The sequence below is a fragment of the Herpailurus yagouaroundi genome, unplaced genomic scaffold (assembly GCF_014898765.1).
Source record: "Herpailurus yagouaroundi ecotype Mexico unplaced genomic scaffold, PumYag 29, whole genome shotgun sequence".
Lineage (NCBI taxonomy): Eukaryota > Metazoa > Chordata > Mammalia > Carnivora > Felidae > Herpailurus > Herpailurus yagouaroundi.
The window spans coordinates 83,893,955-83,920,043 of NW_024412377.1; the positions used below are offsets into that span (position 1 = coordinate 83,893,955).

Sequence of the window (26,089 nt, forward strand, 5' to 3'; positions counted from 1 at the left end):
AGAGAGAGAGAGAGAGAGAGAGAGAGAGAATCCAAAGCAGACTCCAGGCTCTGAGCTGTCAGCACAGAGCCTAATGCGGGGCTCCCACAAACGGTGAAATCATGACCTGAGCCAGACGCAAAACTGATTAAGCCACTCAGGTGCCTCACAACTTCAGTATTATTCTGTGCACTTTACCTGCAGGTACACTTATGTCTTAATTGCTTAATTTATCTTTGATGCCTCACTTTGTCTTAATGCACTTTTTTTACTTAAAAATCCACACAAAGGTTTAACGGTTTAATCATTTCCATGTATTTTGAGGTAGTTTTCAATGAACTAAATTGTTGTAAGGTGTGGTGTTGACTCTCTCACTGGAAGTTGCGAGGCATCTTTCCTTACTATCCTCAGTTGCCACAGTTTTCCTGGATGCCTGACTTTACTTCCTAGACCCAGAGAGAAACAAACCTCCGAGTGCTTGGATCTTGTCTCCTACCTTTGCCTTTTGTCCTGCTCCTTGACTAATGTGGTTCTTGGGGACCTACACCTGCCCTTCAGGTGAACAGTGCCTTTACACCCTGATGCATGGTCAGTGCTAGGTTATTAGGACACCTGCCGAGTGGAGGAAACTCTGAAAATAGCACCATCCAATCTGCCTTACCCTCTCTGCCTGACTTGTTCATCATTCTTAGATCTCCCAGTCTACTCTGTTGATTTAATTACATTCAAAATGTTTGTTTTGGTTTGGTTTTGTTCCTCTGCTAGAGAAATGACGTTTCTCATATATTCTTGAACAAAGCCCTCTCCTCCGTCTGGAGCATGAGCAGCTTTGGGAGAGGTGTTATTTGTAGAGATGAGGAAGCGAAGATCACCTTCCTAGCCAATAAGATAACTGATCAACAGGATAGTGTGAGTGAAAGCCGGATCTCCTTCACATCCAGGTGTCTTTATGCACATACCATACTGAGAACACTGTGGATAGCTCATGCATTAGCACATGCTTTGGCCCATAAGTACAAAAAGAATGGTGTCTATAATGTCCATAGGAGATATCATATCTCCTAGGTGGGGAGGTAAGACATGAAACTCCAGCTAACTTTTAAGGCTGCCAATTTATCTAAGTGGAAATGCAGTAAGTTCGGGGCCAAGGGAGACCACTGTGGTCCCCAGTGTATGGGCAAAACTTCCCAAAGGGATGAAACTTGAAGCAAGCCCTATAAGAATGTTTATTATTAACTTTGCCTCCACAATTTCCTGCTTCTTACCATTAGTGGATCTTGGCAGCCGGTTTTGCTGTCTTAGAATAGAGAATACTTACGGAGAGCCTAATAATACAAATCCTGGTGCTTTGTGCATTTCTGCTTAAAAACCAACTTCTCTTAACTCCCAAGATCCTAATAATAGAAAATGGTTAACTTCTCTTTGAGCAAATGTAGCTGTCCTGTTCTCCTGACAGTTTTTCTTCTTCCCCATTTAGATTATAAATACACAGGAGCCTGGGACCATGTGTTTCTTATCCTTACTTTGTAATTCCCTATGGATAAGACTGGCCCCGCTTCGTACATTGTAATCTAATCACTCACTAAGAGGTCTCTGTATTTGTTGAAGGTGATGGATTAGCCTTTCAAGCGCCCCAGCCCAAGCATTGCTGGTTGTCTTGGGCATACCCATCACCTGCCTTCTTCTGATCTCTGTTTTCTCTTCCAACCAAATATGCTCCTGTTTGTTGTTTTTTTTTCCCCCTGATCACTCCATTTCCCTAGCATATTAAATATACTTTTATGGAGATGTCAAGACTTCTCTTAAGAATATGGGCTTTTATTTGTGGCGTCCCACATGCATTAACGGGAGATAGGCATGTTGGCTGATGAAATCTGCCCAAGTACAGAGAAAGCCTTAATTGAAAGCACCCAAGTTAATTTTAAAACCCATCAAGTTAATATAGCTTTACTTTTTCATTTAGGAAATGTTTTTAGCTACTATGTTTTCACTCGTTTAATATAATCTTTCCTCAAATTTACTTGAATTCCCTTTTTTTTTTCCAGTTCACTAAAAATATTTTTCTCCAGCTATTGTTTTTAGACAACTAATGAACCTTTTCTCTGTGGTTCTCTCCTGCAAATGGGCTGGTTTCAACATGTGGGTTTTAATTTACATAATTGCTGTCTCTTATTCCTCTTTGTGATCCACTTTCCATTCTGTTTAGCAGACACTGGTTGCTTTGTAATTTTGAAAAAGGAATAGCATGCGTGTATACCTGGAAAGATAACAGCAAAATTATTCTTAAGTGAAATGTTGTATCTTGTAAACTATTTTTGGTAGACTGTCATCTTGAAACCTAACTTAAAGCAAATATGGATGTCTTCTCATCATTAATGCTACACCGATTCATTTCTTTAACATTAAAGAGGTATTGATTAGCTTCCTCCTCTGTGCCAGATACACTTTCAGGTGGTGAGGATCTCGCATTGAACTAGACAGACAAGGACTTTGCTCTTTACCAGCATACATTCTAGCCGAGGCTACAGTTGAGATGCAGACAGCAATCACATACAAAGATGGCAGTTGACTTCCCAACTCTTTTTCCCTTTACCATTGCTTCAAGGTCACATCTATGACCTTGTTACCTGTAGTGTTGTGTTAAATTTAGTCTCACGGTACTACTACCCCCAATCTCGTGTTTAAGGGCCTTGTTCTAGTACAAGAGAGAAAGAATAGAGATGCTCCTGAGAGGGTCAAGTTTCTTGTTGTTACTCTGGAACTAAATGTGCTTTACTCTCAGAATTGTAAAGGTGAGAATTCATTCACTCATTCAGCAAACACTTATTAAACAGTGTGTCAGTCAGGGTTCTATTATGTTCCAGGCTTTTATAACACCTACATGCCCTTAAGTACCTCACACTCTAGATGGAGGGTGAGAGACATAAAATAAAAATTACTGATAAATGTTATAATAAAAACATACATATATCAAATAAGGGGAGCACTACAAAAGCAGGAACTAACTCTCCGCGAGAGCAGGTTTCACCATCAGGTCACTTCTAAACTGCATCTTAAATTTTTTTTAATGTTTTATTTTTTGAGAGACAAAGAGAGACACAGCGTGGGCAGGGGAGGGGCAGAGAGAGAAGGAGACACAGAATGCAAAGCAGGCTCCAGGCTCTGAGCTGTCAGCATGGAGCCTGATGCAGGGCTCAAACCCACAAGCATGAGATCATGACTTGAGCCAAAGTTGGACGCTCAACCAACTGAGCCACCCAGGCACCCCACTTCTAAACTGCATCTTAAAGGTGGCTGGAAATAGAGCATGCTTCATTTATTCAGGGAATGTTTACTGAGCACCTTCTATAAGCCAGGCACAGTTGTAGGCACCATAGACACTGCAGTGAACTGGACAAAGTCCCTGTTCTCTTTGCAGCAGAGAAACCTAAAATAAGCATATGACAAATAATTATATATTAGGTAGTGATGCCTATTAATACCACAAAACAAAGCTTTAATAAGGGGAACAGAGAGTGATAACGGTTACTATTTTAGATAGGATAGTCAGAGAAGGCCTCTAATGAGATGACATTTGAGCAGAATCCTGAATGAATGAGACCAAAAAGCAAAGGGAAGCCATTTCAGACAGAAGGGCCAGCATGAGTAAAGGTATAATAGTTGTGAAAAGTATAACATCTTTAGTGCAAAGTGAGATATTCTCACTGAGCAAGATGGAATGCAAGCAGGGAGAGTGTGGTAGATGAGGCTGGGAAAGAAGGGAGAGAGGGAGGGAGGAAGAAATGGGAAAGGTCAAGAACAGTTTCTGGGTCTAAGCTTGGGTGACTGAGTGGGTGATAAAGCCATCAGCCAACTCAGGGACCCCTGGAGGAGAGGCAGTTTTAGGAATGCAAATAATGAATTTGATTTGGGGCAGTGGGAAATACAGAATTGGATATTAGGAGTCAGGGCTAAAATACAAATTTGGCTCTTACCAGCATGTCATGGAAATTTAAAAAGAGGGAACAAGAAGAGTAGTCAACCTTGTCAGATACTGCAGAGAATTTTAATAGGATGAGAATTTTTAAAAGGCCATCAGATTTGACATTTGGAAGGTTGGCAATAACTTCAAGAAGGCCAATTTCAGTAGATGTTGATAGGGCAAAGCCACATCATGGTTCAGTTAGAAAGTGAAAGGGTAAGAGGCTGGGATCGTCCAGCCAAGGTGACTGTCTTCTCCCTTCCCAAAGCTCTTCCTTGGAAGCTTTGAACCTGAGGTCAGATCTTCTCCCACTCCTTCCTTAACTTTCTTCACATAAAGCCTAGTACTGGATGCTTGAGATGGGGACATGATGGAGGGACAAATATTCTCAGATCCTTGGGTCTCTGATGGGAAAGGGGCCAGGGATAGGGGAGCCTGATGTTGGTGAAGCAGGTATTAAAGGGAGCATCTTCAGTGGGGAACAGCAGGTCGGGCCTGTTCTGAGACCTGTCTCCAGAGGGGGAGAAAGATGAAACATATAAATCTCTGTTGTATGTGGAAACCAGACCAGGAAGCTGAGGTAGGCTGCAGAGCAAAGGCTCTGGGGGGGCTGGTGGGGGGGAAACATGAATAATTGGTCAAGAAACTCAGCCCCGGTGAGAGAGTACAATCACAAAGCGTGAGGGCTGGGAGTAGAAGCTGACAATTAACTGACAGACACTAGAAGAAATTTAGGGAGGAATGCTTAGGTTTCTTAGAGCACAGGAACTGAAGATGGGCAGGGAAGGCTATTGGCAGTGCTTGTGACCACAATGATAGCAGTGAGGGGATGGTTAATGAATTTAGGAATGGTCCCAGCAATACCTGGTATATAGATGTTCAACAAATATTTGTGAAGCCAAAAGGGGTCATTCCTCCACAGATAATGTGGAGGAAAAGGATTCGATACTGGAGTTCTGAAGAGCTGTTAGAAAATGCCTAGGTTCCCTTCAGGGAGAGGATGGAGGCAGTGACTGAGATCCCAGACCTCTTAAAAGTACAAAGCCAGAGAGAGAGAGACCTATACCACGGAGGGAGTTAGAAGCATAGACCAGGGTGGGAAACCCACTCGTTTAATCCTGCAGACCCAAGGGATTACTGGTAGGTCTACTAGATTTCCTCACCCCGGCCCAAATACACCCCTGGCCTCAGTTTCTCTCACCTGCACCTCCATCTCTGCCCACTAGGGGGCGGGGCTCGAGGGCAAGGCTGGCGGCTGTTCCGAAGCCTCCAGGACCATCAGTTCCTACCAGACTCCCTGCTCCGGTGCCGTCTTACCCCATGGCGGGACCCAGGCCCTCATACTTCTCCCCACTGCCAGGCAGTGGTAGGGGCGGGCCCAGAGGACCGGTGCCGGTGCGGGTTGACACTCCGGTCTGGTTGACCGCCCAGGCGGCTCCGAGCATGCTGATGGTCCAGCCGGGAATCCAGCAGGGGGTCAGCCCAGGCCCTGAGGTGTGGGAGATGCCCCTGGGTCCCCTGCCATACAAATTCTGGGGCGGGATGGCACCCTGCACGCCCGGGGTCGGAACTGGCAAGAGGCCGTGGGGGCTCTCTTTGGAAAGGTTCTTAGCCAGACAACCGTCTGCCGCTTTGAGGGCCCAGCAGCTCAGCATCGCCAACATGTGGAAGTTGGGACTGCTGATGAAAATGTGGCTGGAGGAAGTGGACACCAAGAACTTTATGGGTGTATGCAAAATAGAGATGATCCTGCAGCAGGCTCGGAAGCGAAGACAGGAAAGCAGGGAGCGACGCATCGTAAACTATCTGGAGAAACTCTTCTTGCAGTGCCCGAAGCCCACACCCCAGCAAATCAGCCGCATCGCTGGGCAGCTCCGGCTACAGAAGGAACTGGTCCGAGTTTGGTTCTATAATCGGAACAAGATGGGTGGTCAGCCAACCATTGATTTCTCCCCACAGGAGGATGTGGGGGCAGGGGGTTGGCCTCCTTTCCCAGGGGGGGCGGTATGCTTTCCTCTGGCATCAGGGCCCCATTTTGGTTCCCCCTGCTATGAAGAGCCCTATTTTATACACTTCACCCCTTACCCTGTGGAGGGGACCCACCTCTCTGCCCCAGCCACCCCTCTTGGCTACTCCAGGCTTTCAAACTGAGGGGCCCGCCCTTCTGGGCAGAGCTGAACTGGGGAAATGGGTGATGCCTGAGGTTCATTTCAGGGCTGTTAACATTAAGAGCTCCATTAACTGTCTAAAGAGGTTAATACTTAAGGGATGGTTTGGGAGTTGTTTAGGAAATTCAGGAGAGGGAAGTTGAAGTTTATTATTCCAGTGTTTTTACCTAGCATTGACTTTAAGGTACATTACGTATATGGTTTAGGATATTTTGTTTCTCTCTTTCTCTGTTATTAATTGAAAATTACTTGTGTCTGTTATTCCTTGTGATTATCAGTAAACATCGGATTTTTTTCCTTATAAACACACCATTGGGTGAAAAATTCAAACACAGATTATTTCAGTATACCTTTTTTTTTTTTTTTAATCAAAACCAAGCAGAACTTTATGTAAAAATAAACATAGAGTCCAAGATAATAGTAACCTCTGGGGGAAGGTTTGAGGTTGGGTACAGAAAGAGTATACAAAACCTACCCAAGGGACCATGCTGAAATACAAGTGTTTTCTTGTGCTCCTCCCTTTCTTGAAAGATGCTTTTTTTTTTTTCCTCCTATTCACCTTTTCATTTAGAGTGCTCAGTTTCAGGTGGAGGTCTCAATCCAGATCTCCACCTTATGGAATCGCACTGGTTTATCCACAGTCCTGCCCAGGCCATTGTGTTTGGAACCCCTTTCTTACTGAGGTTGGCAAGGTAGACAACACTTGCTCAGCCTCAGCTCCAGCTTACTTCTCTGGTTCTCAGCTCCATTTGGTTTATTACCTGGCTGTTTTCCTTACTTTCTTTTGAACTCAGATATGCATCTTAGAGAATATCTGTGATGGTTGAGTCAACATTCCTGGTTTTTGTGATGGTATATCTTATACCACTTTTCCAATCTCTCCTACGAAATTGGTCTTTTCTAGTTTTCTCCTTCTACATTGGTAAATTTTGATCATCATATACTAAACAGACATACCTGCATGTAATATGTATTGCTTTCTGATTCCATGACTGAATATTATATATGAGTTTGTCTTCTTAATTACTAATCTTGTCAGTTTTTTCTTTCTCCGTTTTTTTCCCCTTAATCAGTTCTTACAAAATATTTATCTATAGGTATTTTCAAAGACCAAGTATTTGTAAAAATGTTTATCTTATTTACTGCTGTTTTTATTTTATTTTATAATTAATTAACTTTTAGCTTTTATTTCTATTAATTGCTTTTTTCTAGTTTTCTCTGATTTCTCCCAATGTATATTTTTCTCTTGTCAGTGTTTGAAGATAAAACACTGATACATAGAGGTTTGTGAATATAGAGACAAACTTTATTTATTTTTTTTTAAACATTTATTTATTTTTGAGACAGAGAGAGACAGAGCATGAACGGGGGGAGGGCCAGAGAGAGAGGGAGACACAGAATCTGAAGCAGGCTCCAGGCTCTGAGCTGTCAGCACAGAGCCCGACGCGGGGCTCGAACTCACGGACCGTGAGATTGTGACCTGAGCGAAGTCGGACGCCCAACCGACTGAGCCACCCAGGTGCCCCGATAGAGACAAACTTTAGATTCAACAGATGACTAATCACTTATTCTTGGACTCTCCCAGTAAAAGTCACAGAGCACCAGTCTCATTTCTTCCTTTTCCCAGACAGCCCTTCTGGACAACCTTGAAAGGGAGATGTTTCTGCAGAGGGCCAGGTAGTATTTAATGCTGGGATGAACAACTGTGGTTGTGTCAACATTCAGCTCCTAAAAGATATGAGGAGGCTCTCTCTCACCCAGGCTGCTTCTTGAATTCTGTAGCCCCTGCATATTTGGAGAATTGGTAATGGGCTTTTGATCTCAGGAACAGCTCCAAGGACCTGCATCAGCACCTGCACAGCTGCATCTTGCACACAGCTGCTGCACCTCTGGTTAGGCAAGCACCACGTTGTGTCATTGATCAGCCTTCACATAACTTAAAATGCGATTTTTCCATCACTGGTCCTCTTGACTTGACTATGTAAAGAGAAAAGGCTGGACCTTAGGGAAACTTTGATCTTTAAAGGATTTCAGGTTTTTCAAAGATTTAAGATTATGGGTAGAAACCTTAATAATAAACCCCCCCAAAACTGAGAATTGAATTGCCCCTAGAATTGGGAGAAAACCAACAATGTGGTGTCAGTGCTGAACAGTATCAAATATACAGAGATGAAAGTAACATAAAATCAAGTCAGATATACCATGTCGCTAGCAAAGGTGTCAGTGATACTAGAGTGAAAACATTTTCAGTGGAATGGTTGGCAGAGGCAAAAGTCAAACAGTAGTCCAGAGTCTCCGTATTTACCAGATTTCCCCTAATGTCAATTAAAAACACGAATTCCAGCCACTCAATAAGATCTTCACCGTCATTCCGAAATATTTCTTTTATCAAATGTTTCCTTTATCTCGTGTTTTCTTTAGACAAGGCAAGTATTCTTAACCTGAAGACGTCGAACCCCTTTACAGTACAGGCAGAATAGTGTGTTTGTACATGTGTGCATCTTTAAAGATGGTGATGATAGCTTTTATCACATTCTCAAAGGAGACGTAGCTCTTTGTAGATCTACGGTTTCAGAATTTTAGAAATACATTCCCTTTGGCCACCTTACTCTCAAGAGTTTTCCCTTGACCCAATACCAGTCTAACAGGTAATTCCTGGTTTTCTTTGAATCTGTATATTCTGGATATCTCTAGCTCAGGGTAGAATAGAGGACCTGAACCACTTCTTACATAAGTCTTTCAAATTCAGCCAAATACTCTATTAATTATTGCCTTTATTGTTCTTATACTTTAATCAGTCTTTGACACTTTAATGAGTTTCCTATCATAAAGAACAATTTCTCTTGTTCCTAGAATCTTTCCTATCTATTGTTTCCTATCATAAAGAACAATTTCTCTTGTTCCTAGAATCTTTGCTATCTGTTGTCTAAGAAAACTTGAAGTGTTAAGATATGCTCCCTTATTCCAAAACATTGTTCTTGAAATATCATCTAAATGTTTTCTATAATTTCATATTTTTCAAGTATACATACTATACATCTTTGCCTATTATACTAAAACTACATCAGGAGATTTATTTTTCATTGTAGCCACTTCTGTTTATAGCTTTCTTCTAGAAATCGTCTTGCTTACTAAACAGTATTCGTTTCCTTGGCAGAATCTATTTTTTTTAGGGTACAAAATTGTATTATCTATGTAAAACAGTGTTTTGAAAGTGAAAACTACAATGCCCTCCAATAAAATCCTAGTGGAATATGAGAGTATTTCTTGACAAGGTGGTTGTAAATGGAAAGAATAAAACTTAGGAAAATAAAATTTTGAAGAAGAGAGTCAGGGTGTCCTTGTCCTACCAAATATTATGAAACTACAATAAACAGTATGGTGGTGGTTACAGACAAAACTAACAAACAATTATTTGACTATTCCATTTTGTGGGAGTGTGAATTGAGGCAACCTTCATGAAAGGCTATTGGATAATTCATATGGGAAGTTTTAAAATGTGATTTTTCTTTGGACAATCATTTCAACTTTAATGAATTTTTATAAGAAAAAATTGTATGTGTGTGCAAAAATTTAGTGATGAGGGTGGTCATTAAAGCATTTTTTTTTAACAACAAAAAGTTAGAAACACCCTAAATGTTCAACAAAGGCTAAGTAAATCAAAAGGACCACCATATATGGTTAAAATTGTATTATAGAGTTACAGTTTTCACAAAATTCAGAATAGATTGTTGAGTGAGGCAAAACAGTTTATTAAGCTTTATGATACTTTTTATTTTTTAAGGAAAAGGTGTGTTACATATAGAAATATATACATAAGTAACTATCGTTGGTGATTTTATAAAATTGTTCTGCTATATGTATTATACAATAAAAATATTTAAGAAACATTTCTAAAGGAAGGTGCTAGGAAATCTAGAGTTCCTAAAAGTATTCATTCTTCCAGTCTTTTTTTATCTATAAAATGGTAATTTTTAATTATAAGGCAATTTTATTTCAAAATATTAAATTTGGCCTTTTCATTTTTAGTCAGATCTGTAGTTTCTTTAAAAAGAAAGGCAGTTCTCTAAACGGAGGAGTATTGGGATATATCAGAGACACATTGCTAAAAATTAGTTTTTTCCTTTAAATCAGATGCCCATTAATGTTAAAGAGCTGTAGTATAGCTTAGTGAGTGAAGACACCTGCCATATGTCTGTTTTCCTGCACAACATGGTAATTTACAATTACAATCAGTGTGTTTATATACCTCAGTGGTGTTAACCCATATTTAGAATATAATATAAGCCCAAATCATCTTCATGTTTCTGAATGTTTACTTTTCAATTTTAAAAACCATTTCAAAGTATCAAAATCCTGTTTTTATCACAGTAGAATCCTCCTTGCTTGTCGTATTTGAAGAAACCAAATGAATATAAATAAGATCCATAGACTTCTAGGTTTGAAGGCAGGGTCAGTTCCTGTGATTACAGCCCCAGGTGAAAGGTGAACTGTCATGAAATGAATCTACCCCTATACCCAGTAAAATCCTTAACGCAAAGCATTAGCATAATCACAGTTACACCAGTGAATAGAAACGTTACCAGCCGATCTTGAAGAGACTGTGTTGTTTACGTCCGGGGCTATCTTCAGAAGACAGTGCAGCACATCAGTGTGTTGGGCTGCTGCCCTGCCACCTCACTTCTAGCTCGGAACCCTGCTGTGAATTCTGCTACAGACAAAATTAGCTACTTTGGCATTGAACTTGGGCTTTTTAGACTTGCATCCCCCAGTTTCCAACAAAATGATGAAGTACCAACCAACTTCACTTATTACTGTTGACTCTGCTACTGACTGCCTGCCAAAGACTAGGGTTGGAAAAGGAAGAATTGAGGCCTTCCTGAGAATTCACTACATTTTGGATTCAATATTCGTTTCTAAAACTGTACAACCTGTTATATCTCTTCTTTTTCTCCAAAAGAGTAACTGCATTGTTTAATAATTAGTCTTCTTCTTCCCCCCAGGATGTATGGTGTAGAACTCCTTTTAGTTGTTGGTGCAATGGCCAGGGCAGTGTATAAGATGCTTTAAGTTGATTTATTATCTTAGAATGGATGATTAGGTTCCTAGAACAGCTGTAAAACATTGACTATTATTGACTGAGTAGTGGGCAAATCTTAATATATACCTTTTTGTTAAAGGAGAGTTTGGTTCAGTATACCATGTCTTAGTTTGCCAGGGCTGCTGTAACAAGTACTCCAGCTTGGGGAGCTTAAAGAACAGAAATTTATTTTTTCACGGTTTGGAGTCTAGAAGGCTGTGATCAAGATGTGAGCAAGGTTGGTTCCTTCTGAGGGCTATGAGAGAAGGATCTGTATCAGGCTTGTAGATGCCTGCCTTCACCCTGTGTCTTCACATTATCTTCCTTGTGTAGCTACCTGTGTCCCAATTTCCTCCTCTTATAAAGACTCCAATCATTGGATTATGCACTTGGATTATGCATTGGATTAAGACTTCATTTTAACTTAATTATCTCGGTAAATATCTCCAAATAAAGTCTAGTGTACTGGGAGTTAGGACTTCAATGTATGAATGTTTGTGGGGAAACAATTCAGCTCATAGCACCAGCCCAATTAAAATTTCAACTAGATTTAATTATTTGCTTCTGTATTCATTCAGCAAATATTAATTGAATGCCCTATATAACAAGTAGTGTCCTAGGTGCTAAGATGCAATGGTGACCAAAAATAGGCCCATCGTAACTCTCAAGGAGCTTAAAGTATGGTTAGGCATGGACGTTAAGCAAATAAACATGTGATTGCAACTTGTAATAAATACCATGGGGTTATCAGATATTGGGGGAAGGTCTTCATTTAGATTTTATTTATAGTCTTTTTATAATATGTATTGTCTCTGATAATACCAGTGTTAACAAATATTCTAAACCAGAGGGACCTACCTGCACTGGGAGTGTGGACCTATAACCAAGGCATAGTTAGGGACACAAGCATTCCCAGATTAAAATCCCAGCTCAGTAACCTACAGTCTCTAAGTGAGTTATTTCTTTCAGCTCCTTTTTCTCATGTGTAAAATATGTCTAGCAATCCACAGGGTGAGAGATTTGATAAAAGCATAAAATAGGGTAATATAGAAAGAACCCCCTAGGACTTCCCTTTAATACAGTAGGCACTCAATAATTTTTCCCTCCATTGTGTTTCCACTCTACTTGTCTGTGCTTTATGTATACCTCATAAGTCATTCCTTTGCATCCCTAGGAACTTTCACATAGTGGGTGCTCAACAATTAATAGCCAAAACTGAATAAATGAGAAAACAGAAAAAGTAGAAACAGTAGTCTCAGTTGCCAGAAACCTTACTATCTGATATTAGGAAACAACTTTCAAAATTGTAGTAACTGGAAAATAGTCATAAAGTCCATTTCCTCAGTTCTCAAATGACAACTAGGTAAAGGAACAGATGATAGTTTTGACTTGAAGGGTATAGATGAAAGCTTTTTGAAAACCCATACAGTGTTAAGTCACTGAAAGGAATGGTCTCTGAACTCGTTTCTAGCCTGTAATAATTGTATGAATCTCCACAAATAAGAACAATGCATCACAGACTGAATATGGGAGCTAGGAGGAGACAGACTCTAGGAATGGACCGAATAGGGTGACACTGATCTTCCTACTATGATTCCCATTTAACCTCTCTATTCTGATATACTGTGGCTCTTCCAAATGTAGCCCAATCCTGCCTTTATACATACTATAAAATGTTCACACCCTCCAGCTTTTTGGTTCAAAACCTACTGTATTCATTTGCTAGGGCTGCCGTAACAAAGCACCACAAACTGGGTGGCTTAAAGAACAGAAATGTATTGTCTCACAGTTCTGAAGATCCAAAGCCCAAGATGAAGGTGGGGGCAGGATTGGTTCTTTCTGAGGGCTGTGAGGGAAAATCTGTTTCAGACCTCTCTCCTCAGCTTGTATGTGGCCATCTTCTGTTTCTTGTCTCTTCATAACATCTTCCCTCTGTGCATGTCTCTGTGTCCAATTTTCCTGTTTTTATAAGGACACAAGTCAGATGGGATTAGGGCCCACCCTAATAATGTCATTTAATTTAATCACCTCTGTAAAGGCCCTGTCTTCAAATAAGGTCACATTCCGAGATACTGGGGTTAAGACTTCAACATACACATTTCAACAGGACACAATTCAACCCATAACACCCACCACTCCTGATATAGAGAAAATGTAAGTGTGAGATGTGGGGGAGGTATAGGAAGGCAAAGAGACTTGTTTATTTTTTTCTACAAAAGAGTTAAATAAGAGGTGGCGTGATAGAAAGGGAAGAACATTACCCATAGAGTCAAACTGCTTCGGATCTGCATCCTGTCTCCAGGCCATTCACATAGATCATCACTCTAAGGGAACATTCAGAAAAATAACATTTCTTCCATCCCAACCAATAACTTTATGGGCTAAAGAATTACAGTAGCTATTTACTTGTATCTATTTTGGGAACAGAACAGTTGAAATCTCCTCAGTGAGTTTGAGCAATATTATCTTAGGAAGAAAATTTTGGATATTTTCTGTTCCAGTGCTGGTTGGGTTGCAAGAAAGGAAAAGAAAGAAAGAGAGACAGAGAGGGAGAGAAAGAGAAAAGAAAAGAAAAGAAAAGAAAAGAGAAAAGAAAAAAAGAAAAAAGAAAAAGAAAGGAAACAAGAAGGGAGGAAGGGAAGAAAGAGAGAAGGGAGAGAGGAGGGAGGGAGGGAGGGAGGAAGGAAGGAAGGAAAGAAGAGAGAATTTTGGATATTTTGATAAAGATGATTCTTACTCTCTCCAGAAAAATTGATATGTGAACCTATTGAGAAAGCCCTGTCACTTTCCACTAAGAATTGCCAGCCACTAATTTCATCAAGCTAATGTAACAGGACAGTCAAGTGACTTGCCTTTAATTTGTTATGATTGTGTTATATTGATGAAAAGCAGAGCTAAAACAGCTGATAGTAAGTGTTTAGACACTGATTGTTTTAAGACTACTGCTAAATCTAAGTAGACACCGAGTAAGTTTTCTCAGTACAGGAAGTGTAAATCATTCTTTCTGTAATAGTAACTCATTAAGTACATGCAAATACTGTAGATTATTACCTCATTTCACACATATTTTTATCGCTCGTCTGTCTGTAAATATGTATTACCTTTGAGATTTAAACTAAAGAGAAGTGGGAAAAGACTTACCATACAGGAATTTATTGTGTTCTTTTCTCTCCTGAAGAAGCAATCACACCAACACCATAGGTAGAAAAGAACATTTTGCTGTTTCTGTGTCACATCATTAAAGTAGTTAATCTAAAGCCATAAATTTTTGTCTTCTGGGCCAAGAAATTTTAAGCAAAATACTAACAGAAATGTTATGGTTTTAAATGAGAAGTGAAAGAATCTTTATCCTTTTTATTTGAGTTTCCAGAAATGGCACCCTCCATAAAAAATTATATCATTTTTATTTTTAAACTGAGTTTCTTGCATTAGTCAGTAAACAATTTATTTGGTGAACATTCTCTGTGCACATATATACACCATGTGAACATTTAGGAAACAGAAGGTACTTGAATTTTGAGATTTAAATATTTTCTCACAGTTGATCCAGTGATACTGCAGTTGAAATAAAACCACATATAAATGAAATACCACTTTCTACTAAAAAGCTAGTATAGATTTTCTATCATTGTTTTAATGAGGACAATAATGATTCCATGTATTCAGTGGAATATCTCATAAATATTTAGCATGTTTATCTCCATGTACATTCTAAGATTCACCTATAAAACTCCACCTGCCCCAATCACAAATACGCATGTATAATTACATGATCTGACTACATGTATTTTTATATTCTTGCAAATATTATTAAATTTATAGAGCGATGATTTCATTTCTCGCTGTTCTGAAAATGTGCACATATATACTAATATTCATATAAATACATTATATAAAATATGAGCTACATAGATCAAAAGTAATGCACCATAACAAGGCAAGCGAAAGGAGAGCACTGAGGATGGCAGCTGTTCACCATCTTCCAGACATCCTTGCTGTAGCCCACAGATCAACTCCTGCTCTTCCTCCAGGTTCCACATTCTTACATTCCCATAAGCCATTGCATTATACTTCTGTACTTCCTCAGTGACTATCTACTAAGCACCTATTAGGGGCTAAGCACTGAAGACTCAGAATTAGACAAGGAACATATAGGCTAGATTGAGTAAAGAAGTGAGAAAATCAAGAATCACCTCAACAGGTGGCCCATATTAGAGGAACGAGCAAATGAGCAGCACAGAGAAAGGAGCACATAACTCACTGAGGGATATCCAGGAACGTTATTAAGAGCCAGGACAACCTGAACTAAGACTTCACGGGTAACTAGGAGCTGTTAAGTGGAGAGTATGAGAACCAGGAGAAAAGACCAAAAGTCAGGAATGAAAGGAAAAGTGAAAAGAGTTTTTTTTTTTGACAAAAAAATCTAGGCTAAGATTAGTTACTGCAATTCAGAGTTAAATGTAGTGGTTAAAATCCTGGCAGCCATAGCAAAAAAGTTACATAGGTTTCAGTACTTATGTACCTTAGTCTCAGTTGAAGCTAATTACATGAATCTTCCAGAATGTATTAGGAAAAAATATTTTATTTTTATTTTTATTATTATTCCAGTATAGTTAACATACGGTATTATGTTAGTTTCAGGTGTACAATATAGTGATTCACCGATTCTATGTATTACTCAGTGCTCATCAAGATGAGTATTCTCTTAATCCCCTTCACCTTATTTCATCCATCTCCCCACCGCCCTTCCCCTCGGGTAATCCATCAGTTCTGTATTTTTGTATCCTTTGGGTAAGTACCTAATAGTGCAATTGCTGGATCATAGGGTAGTTCTATTTTTAACTTTTTGAACAACCTCCATACTGTTTGCCAGAGTAGCTACACCAGTTTGCATTCCCACCAACAGTGTGAGAGGGTTCCCCTTTCTCCACATCTTCACCAACGTCTGCTGTTAACCAAGTTGTTCATTTTAGCCATTCTGACAAGTGTGAGATGGTATCTCACTGTACTTTTGATTTGTATTTCCCTGATGATGAGTGATGTTGAACATCTTTTCATGTGTCTGTTAGCCATCTGGATGTCTTCTTTGGAGAAATGTCTGTTCATGTTTTCTGCCCACTTCTTCACTGGATTATTTGTTTTTTGGGTGTTGAGTTTGAGAAGTTCTTTATAGATTTGGGATACTAACTCTTCATCAGATGTGTCACTTGCAAATATCTTCTACCATTCCGTTGGCTGCCGTTTAGTTATGTTGATTGTTTCCTTTGCTGTGCAGAAGCCTTTTATCTTGATGAGGTCCCAATAGTTCATGTTTGCTGTTGTTTCCCTTGCCTCTGAGACATGTCTAGTAAGAAGTTGCTGTGGCTGAGATCAAAGAGGTTGCTGCCTGTGTTGTCCTCTAGGATTTGACGGTTTCATGTCTCACATTTAGGTCTTTCATCCATTTTGAATTTATTTTTGTGTATGGTGTAAGACATTGGCCTTGTTTCATTCTTCTGCATGCTGCTGTCCAGTTTTCCCAGCACCATTTGTTCAAGAGACTGTCTTTTTTCCCAATGGATATTCTTTCCTGGTATTTTGACAGGGATTGCATTGAATGCATAGATTGCTTTGGGTAGTATAAACATTTTAACAATATTTGTTTTCGAATCCATGAGCATGGAATGTTTTTCCATTTTTTTGTATCATCTTTAATTTCTTCCATAAGTGTTCTATAATTTTTAAAGTACAGATCTTTTATATCTTTGGTTAAGTGTACTCCTAAGTATCTTATAGTTTTGGGTACAATTGTAAATGGAATTGATTATTTGATTTCTCTTTCTGTTGGTTCATTATTGATGTATAGAAATGCAACAGATTTCTGTATGTTGATTTTATATCCTGCGACTTTACTGAATTCGTGTATCAGTTCTAGTAATTTTTTGGTGGAGTCTTTTGGGTTTTCTACATAGAGTATCCTGTCTGCAAATAATTTATCTGCAAATAATGAAAGTTTGATTTCTTCCTTGCCAGTTTGTATGCCTTTTATTTCTTTTTGTTGCCTGATTGCTGAGGCTAGAACTTCCAATAGTATGTTAAATAACAACGGTGAGAGTGGGCATCCCTGTCATATTCCTGACCGTAGAGAGAAAGCTCTCTGTCTTTCCCCCTTAAGCATAATATTAGCTGTGGGTCTTTCATGTATGGCCTCTATGATGTTGAGGTATGTTCCATCTATCCCTACTGCTGTACTTTCTCAAATGTTTTTTCTGCATCTATTGAAAGATCATATGATTCTTAGCCTTTCTTTTATTAATGTGGTGTATCACTTTGACTGACGTGCAACTATTGAACCACTCTTGCAGCCCAGTAATAAGTCCTACTTGATTGTTGAATGATTCTTTCAATGTACTATTAGATTCCATTTGCCAGTATTTTATTGAGAATTTTTGCATCCATGTTCATCAGCGATATGGGCCTATAATTCTCTTTTTTAATGTGGTCTTTGTCTTTTTGGAATCAAAATGATGCTGGTCCTGTAGAATGAGTTTGGAAGTTTTCCTTCAATTTCTGTTTTTTGCAACAGCTTGAGAAGAATAGGTATTATCTCTTCTTTAAATGTTTGATAGAATTCCCCTTGAAAGCCATCGGGCCCTGGACTTTTGGTTTTTGGGAGATTTTGATTACTGATTCAATTTCTTTGCTGGTTATGGGTCTGTTCAAATTTTCTATTTCTTCCTGTTTCAGCACAGGAAGTTGATAGTTTATATGTTTCTAGGAGTTTATTCATGTCTTCCATATTGCCCAATTTGTTGGTGTATAATTTTCATAATACTCTCTTACAATTTTATTTCTCTGTTGTTGATCTCTCCTCTGTCATTTGAGATTTTATTGATTTGGGGTCCTTTTTGGTAAGTCTTGCTAGGGGGTTATCAATTTTATTAATTCCTTCAAAGAATCAGCTCCTAATTTCATTGATCTGTTCTACTGTTTTGTTTGTTTGTTTCTATATTATTTATTTCTGCTCCAATATTTATTATTCCCCTTCTTCTGTCTATTGGCCTTAGGCTTTATTTGTTGTTCTTTTTCTAGTTCCTTTATGTGTAAGGTTAGGTTGTGTATTAGAGATTTTTCTTGCTTCTTGCAGTATACCTGTATTACTATATACTTCCCTCTTATGACCAGTATTGCTGCATCCCAAAGGTTTTAGACTGTTGTTTTTCATTTTCATTTGTTTCTATGTATTTTTCTATTTCTTCTTTAATTTCCTGGTTAACCCATTTATTCTTTAGCAGGATATTCTTTAACCTCCATGTATTTATGGTATTTCCAATGTTTTTCTTGTAGTTGACTTCAACTTTCCTAATGTTGTCTTCAGAAAGCATGCATGTATACCACTTCTCTATCCATCCATCAATGGTCACTTGGCACTGCTTCCATAATTTGGCGATTGTAAATAATGCTGCAATAAACATAGAGATACATGTATCCTTTTGAATTCGTGTTTTCATATTCTGTGGCTCAATACTCAGTAGTGGAATTACTGGCTCATATGGTAATTCTACGTTTAATTTTTTGAGGAACTTCCACATTGTCTTCCAGATTGGCTGCACCAGTTTCCCACCAACAGTACACAAGGGATCCTTTGTCTCCACATCCTCGCCAGAATTTGTTCCTTGTGTTTTTGAGTTTAGCCTTTTTGACAGGTGTGAAGTAATATCTCATTGTGGTTTTGATTTGCATTTCCATGATGAGTGACATTGAGCATCTTTTCATGTGTCTGTTAGCAATCTGTATGTCTTTTTTGGAGAAATGTCTGGTCATGTCTTCTGCCCATTTTTTAATTGGATTATTTGGTTTTTGGATGTTGAGTTTTATAAGTTCTTTATATATCTTGGATAACTAACCCTTTATCAAATATGTCATTTACAAATATCTTCTCCCATTCAGCAAGTTGTCTTAGTTTTGTCAATAGTTTCCTTTTCTGTGCAGAAGCATTTAATTCTGATCTCACATTTAGTTTCTTAATCCATTTTGAGCTTATTTTTGTGTGTGGTGAAAGAAAGTGGCCCAGTTTCATTCTTTTGCATGTAGTTGTCCAGTCCCAACACCATTTGTTGAAGAGACTTTTTCTCATTGCATATTCTTGCCTCTTCTGTCGAAGATTATTTTACCATATAATCATGATTTTGTTTCTGGGCTTTCTATACTATTCCATTAATCTATGTGTCCTTTTTTGTGCTCATACCATACTGTTTTGATTTCTACAGCTTTGTGGTGTAACCTGAAACCTGGAATTGTGAGACCTCCAGTGTTATTTTCCTTTTTCAAGATTTCTTTGGCTATTTGAGATCTTTGGTGGTTCCATATAAATTTTAGGACTGTTTGTTCTGGTTCTGTGGAAAAAAAAATTGTTGGTGTTTTGATAGGGATTGCATGAAATTTGTAGATTTTTTTGGATAGTATGGACATTTTGACAATATTCGCTATTCCTATCCGTGAACATGGAATATTTTTCCACGAGAAATATTTTCTTAACATTAAATGTAAAGATTAACATATCATTCCTCAGGTGACAGTGAGCAACACAATAGATAATTTCTTTAATTATATTATTTTTGTTGATATTGTTAGTTAAGGAAAAAAAAGTTATTCTTCATGTGGCTGGTTTTTATATTGACTGATAACAAATAGCCTAAGCCTTAATACTAAGATTTGAGGTTTTTAAGGCCTTCCTTCTGAGAACTAGAATAGTTTAGTATAGTACTGATATAAAGCTTCCTGATGGTTTGCCTTGACACTACTGATTAGCAAATCTACAGAAATTAATAGTCAGCAGATCTGCTGGCCTGTTGTTCTCTAGAGTCAATCGCCTCCACGAGGCTTTTGATAAAAAAGCTATTTCCTTTAAGCTTATTATGATATTATAAATACTGAGAAGGTTTCGGTTATTGAAAAAAACTGTAAGGCACCAAAGGAAATGTGTTATGTAGTAGTAGCCTAGTTTCCTTTGTTTGCAAAAATGCATTTGATTAGAAACTCAAGTTGACTGTCATGGAACAGTTCTACTGTCTCTGCCCATGACACTAGAGATTGAATAGGTGTCTAAATTTGTGTAGCATATAATTTAATTATGAAAAATAATTAATCCATCTGTGTTTAATTCTCATATGAAATAAAAATGACTGCTATAACATACTCCTGTAAAGTCATTCTTAGAACGCCCTGAAAAAAAAAATCCTCATAAAAATCATTGCAAAGTACTTAGGAAGCCATAAAGAACAATGCAGTGCTTCATAATGTTCTTTTTGGTAAAAAACAAACAAGCAAACAAACTTTAAATAAATCTAATGTTGCTTCCATCCATAAATACTGAAATGCTTTCACATATAGTAATTCTAATAAAACTACCTAAAATGAGTCCTTAGTATCAACATAGAATTTGAAGACTGAATATTTTTCCCAAATCAAGCAAACTCACCAGTTTCAGAGCCATCAATAAACACGTGTCTTGACATCCATGCTTTGTCTTTAAATACCAAGTGATACTTTTTTTTTTTTAATTCAAATTAGTTAACATACAGTGTAGTCTTGGCTTTAGGAGTAGAACCCAGTGATTCATCCCTTGCATATGACACCCAGTGCTCATCCCAACCAGTGCCCTTCTTAATGCTGATCACCCATTTAACCTACCCTCCACCCAGCTCTCCTCCAGCAGCCCTCAGTTTGTTCTCTATTTAAGAGTCTCTTATGGTTTACCTCCTTCTTTCTTTTTATCTTATTTTTCCTTCTCTTCCCCATGTTCATCCGTTGAGTTTCTCAAATTTCACATATGAGTGAAATCATATGATACCTATCTTTCTCTGACTGACTTATTTTGCTTAGCATAATACCCTCTTGTTCCATCCACATTGTTGCACATGGCAGGATTTCATTATTTTTCATTGCTGAGTAGCATTCCACTGTATAGATATACCACATCTTCTTTATCCATTCATCAGTCAATAGACATTTGGGCTCTTTCCATAATTTGGTTATTGTTGATAGTGCTGCTATAAATATTGGGCTGCATGTGCCCCTTTGAATCAGCATTTTTATATCCTTTGGGTAAGTACCTAGTAATGCAATTGCTGGGTTATGGGGTAGTTCTGTTTTTAATATTTTGAAGAACTGGAACACCTGGGTGGCTCAGTCAGTTAAGCATCCAACTTCAACTCAGGTCATGATCTCACAGTTTGTGAGTTTGAGCCCCACATCGGGCTCTATGCTGACAGCTCAGAGCCTGGAACCTGTTTCGGATTCTGTGTCTCCCTCTCCCTCTGCCCCTCCTCTCTCTCTCTCTCTCTCTCTCTCTCTCTCTCAAAAATAAATACACCTTAAAAAATTTTTTTTAATATTTTGAAGAACGTCCGTACAGTTTTCCAGAGTGACTGCACCAGTTTGCGTTCCCACCAGCAATACAAAGGGTTCCCCTTTCTCTGCATCCTTACTAACGTCTGTTGTTTCCTGAGTTGTTGGTTTTAGCAATGTTGAAAGGTGTGAGGTGGTATCTCGTTATGGTTTTGATTTGTAGTTCCCTGATGATGAGTGATGTTGAACATCTTTTCCTGTGTCTGTTAGCCATCTGGATATCTTCTTTGGTGAAATGTCTATTCATGTCTTCTGCCCATTTCTTCACTTGATTATTTGTTTTTTGAGTTTGAGTTTGAGAAGTTCTTTATAGATTTTGGATACTAACCCTTTATCTGATATGTCATTTGCAACTATCTTCTCCCATTCCGAAGGTTGACTTTTAGTTTTTTTGATTGTTCCCTTCATTGTGCGGAAGCTTTTTATCTTGATATGGTCCCATTAGTTCATTTTTCTGTTTACTTCCGTTGCCTCCAGAGACACGTAAAGTAAGAGCTTGCTGTGGCCACGGTCAAAGCGGTTGCTGCCTGTTTTCTCCTATATAATTTTGATGGTTTCATGTCTCACATTTAGGTCTTTCATCCATTTTGAATTTATTTTTGTGTATGGTGTAAGTGGCACTTTTGAGCCTAAGTTATTTCAACAGACAAATTTTGTGGGGTTTTTTGGGGGGGGGTTTGTTTTGTTTTGTTTGTTTTTTAAATCTTATTTGTTTTGAGAGAGAGGGGGGTAGAGAGAGCACGAGCAGAGGAGGGGCAGAGAGAGAGAGAGGATCCCAAGCAGGCACAAGCTGAGCCATAAGATCATGACCTGAGCTGAAATCCAGAATCAATTGCTTAACCAACTGAGCCACCTAGGTGCCCCACAGGCAAATTTTGTTTAGAAAACAGGCCAGAAATCTTTTAGGATCCAGCACTGATAGGTCTATTTCTTATAAATATGTATTACTTCTGAAAATCCCCAAAGTATGTATGATTAAATAGTTGTTAGGTGAATAATTTTGAGACATCTGCTTATGGTATCAGATTCATGTCCAATGCATTCCATGAGGCCATTGCCTTTTCAGACCCTTACTACCAACAGAGAATAGCCAGAGGTAGATAGCCTAGTTACTTGAGGCTTCTAATAGTTAACTATGTGGGAATTTAATAAGAAAGTGGAAGGTAAGTAATCATTCTGAGAACACAGGTATTTTTATTGGAGTTGTTTGTAACTCGAGGTGGACTTATAGCTCATTCAAATCATAATGCGAGATGACAGGTTTTCTTCCTAGTCCATTTTTACAATGGTTTACATGTTAAAATGCAAGCAATATGAAAATTCATTCTGGAAAAGCACTTGTTGCCCAATGCCCATGGCCTTCTTACCCAAGAGAAATAGCTGCACCTAGCTCTCAGTTGTTTATGAGTGCATTGTTTTCTCAGGGAATTATCTGCAGCAAAACCATCTTTGGTTAGCATTCCTTTTTTTTCCCCCAGTACATTTCTGTGCCTCTTTTTCCCAATATTAAGCTCCTGTATTTTCAGCAAATGCAAACTACTTTTAGTTGTGCCTAGAAAAATATAGTAAGGAGAATAAGCTCCTTCCCCTCTCCCACTGCCCTCCTCTCTTCATTATGTAAATATTAAAAAACTGAATAAATATTAAATATTAGAAAACTGAACATGAATTATTTTGGATTACTTACCTGTGTGGTTATCTGTAGCACTTACTTGGATAATTCAGACCCTTCTTGCCCTTAAACACATATTAACATTTTGCCGCCTGACTAGCTTGGTTGGGAGAGCATGAGACTCTTGATTTCAGGGTTGTAAGTTTGAGCCCCACGTTGGCTGTAGAGATTACTTAAAAACATGTATTAACATTTTTTTAGATGCTACTATTAAAATGTACTGTATAGTTATTTCACAGATTCAGATATGTACCCATGAATTCAGATATGCACACATGAATATCATTCTCACATTTTATAGCATTTGAAAAAAAAAAAAAGAGTAGAATACAATCTAGTCTTTTAAATTACTGTGTTAGTAGAGACTTCCTTCATTATAAGTCACATTACTCCTATTCAAACTTCTTAGCAAACAAAGTAATTTAATGATTCATGCAAATGGAGAAACCCAAGGGTAAATCTGCTTCTGGTACAACTAGATATTGGGGCTCAAACTCTGTCATCCAGACTCTCTCACCATCTTCTTCTCTACTTTTCTTTGCCATTTGGCCTCATTCTTTCTTTCTTAAAACAGGGCTTTCTCTCACCGGGTACAGGGAGCGTAGATATAAGCAGATGTAGCATCTTCTATTTAGCAGTATCCCAGAGAAAAAGTGCTAGCATCTGAATAAGAATGTTAGTGAAAATTATTGGCCCTGCTTGGGTACTATGATGATCCCTGAACTAATCACTGAAACCAAAGAGATTGAATAGTAGGACTGGCTGTGATTGGCCAGCCTGGCCTAGCCATGTCTTGAAAGGGTTGGGGCTGAGCATGACATTGTAACTGTTAGTCCAACAAAAGCTGTGTGAGTTGAAGAGGAGAGCTTCCCCAAAGAAACATTTTGGATATGCCCCATAGTTGTCTAGTTTCTTGGAAAACGTAATGTACGTGCCACAGTCAGATGCTTATGTTATCTGATGTAGAGAGAAGAGAAAATGTGGGGTGACTAAATACAGAAAGATCCTACTTTTTAAACTCTTGAACTGATCTATCAGCAGATTATTTTCCTATTTGTGATTTTGAAATAGATCTAAATGTTCATACAATGCCCTGGGTCATCTTGCTGCACTTACCTTTTACTGCATGAAGCCTATGACCCGCTATGTGGAGGGCCTACTTGCACAAGTATTCATTCCAGCTAGTACCTTCAAGTTGTAAACGAATGGTGGTCCCATTCATTTACCCACCTGTATCCTAAGATAGCTTAGCAGTGGCTGTACCACAGAATGGTTTTAACATTTGCACATACACAGACTTCATCCACTGGTTGTTCATGTTAATCCTACTTTAGCTATTGCTGCAATAAAATTAATCTTTTCAAGGGAAAGCTTCTGATGTTTTGGGGTTATTTCCCCCAGTTTTTAATTTCTCTCTTGGTTATACTTTTATTTGGTATCTATCTTTTAGCATGTAATAGAACACTGTCATACTCTTTTTTATGGAAATTACTTGAGATTAGGAGGGTCCTACATACTTCTGACAAAATTGTCCATTAACTGTCACAGACAAATATATTATGGCTTATTTTTTTAAATAAGTGAAAAATAAAAATCTAGGACCTAGTTTGTTAGTCATAAATTATTTTTATATCTAATTGAAGTGAATTCTTACAATCTGTTTGCTTTTGTTCTTTTCCCCAGTTCTGATGTTTTATTTCTTATTTCCCTAATTATTTTATTGGATGTGATCTTCTTGTCATCTGCCTTAAATCCTTGGTGGAAAAAAGTAGGAATATTAGTGAATCAGTAAATTACCCAAGCAAACCAAAATTACCAATGTATCAGTTGCTCTTTGTCCACTTCTGCCCTCAGAGAAGATAAAAAACATATGGTCAATGTCCTCTCAGTGCTTTTTATTCAATAAAATTTATTACCTCGTGACTCGATTTCAAAATTAGATTGCTCTTACATACAAACATACTCATTAAGTGCATTAATAGGCAAGTCAATTTATTATAAAATATTGTATTTCACTTATTACAAGAGGCAGTTGTAACTACATAACATACAAATATATCTTGCAGTTAATGTCATAAGAAAACATTGTGTCAGGAGCGCTGAGTGGCTCAGTTGGTTGAATGTTGACTTCGGCTCAGGTCATGATCTCATGGTTCATGGATTCGAGCTCCACGTCGGGCTCTGTGCTGACAGCTCAGAGCCTGGAGCCTGCTTTGGATTCTGTGTCTCCCTGTCTCTCTGCCCTTTCCTCAACTCACACTCTCTATGTCTCTCTCTCAAAAATAAACATTAAAAAAAAACAAAACAAAACATTGTGTCATAGTTTAATTGGCAGTGTTTTTTTCTTCCTAAGTGGTATGGGGAATAATGACAAACCTTAAAATTAATGGCATTTTGAATTTGATGACACATAGTGCTCTAATTATCCTTCTTCATTGTCCTGAAGAGTTTCATTTACGTGAAAATTCTGCTGATGGACATCTTTTAAGAAGTCTAGGTTTGGCTTAAAGATTCCCTTTTGGGGGCGCCTGGTTGGCTCAGTTGGTTAAGCGTCCGACTTCAGCTCAGGTCACGATCTCGCGGTCCGTGAGTTCGAGCCCCGCGTCGGGCTCTGGGCTGATGGCTCAGAGCCTGGAGCCTGCTTCCGATTCTGTGTCTCCCTCTCTCTCTTCCCCTCCCCTATTCATGCTCTGTCTCTCTCTGTCTCAAAAATAAATAAACGTTAAAAAAAAAATTTTTTTAAAGATTCCCTTTTGTAAAGCTAAGTTTATTTTTGTAACGTTAATAGTCACTTCCTAATATATCTATTTTATAAAATATAAATTTTGTTACTGTATTTC

General features: G+C 38.4%; 2 protein-coding genes across 8 annotated transcripts in view; both read left to right on the top strand.

The window, feature by feature from the left end:
* ARB2A (ARB2 cotranscriptional regulator A) overlaps positions 1 to 26,089 on the top strand; it is a 431,807-nt gene that overhangs the window by 297,930 nt on the left and 107,788 nt on the right. The gene's annotated exons all lie outside the window — the stretch shown is intronic.
* POU5F2 (POU domain class 5, transcription factor 2) lies at positions 3,166 to 6,499 on the top strand. Its single transcript, XM_040448605.1, is given in 3 exon segments — positions 3,166 to 5,516; positions 5,519 to 5,577; positions 5,579 to 6,499. Coding segments are annotated over 3 exon segments (828 nt in total). The 5' UTR covers positions 3,166 to 5,260; the 3' UTR covers positions 6,092 to 6,499.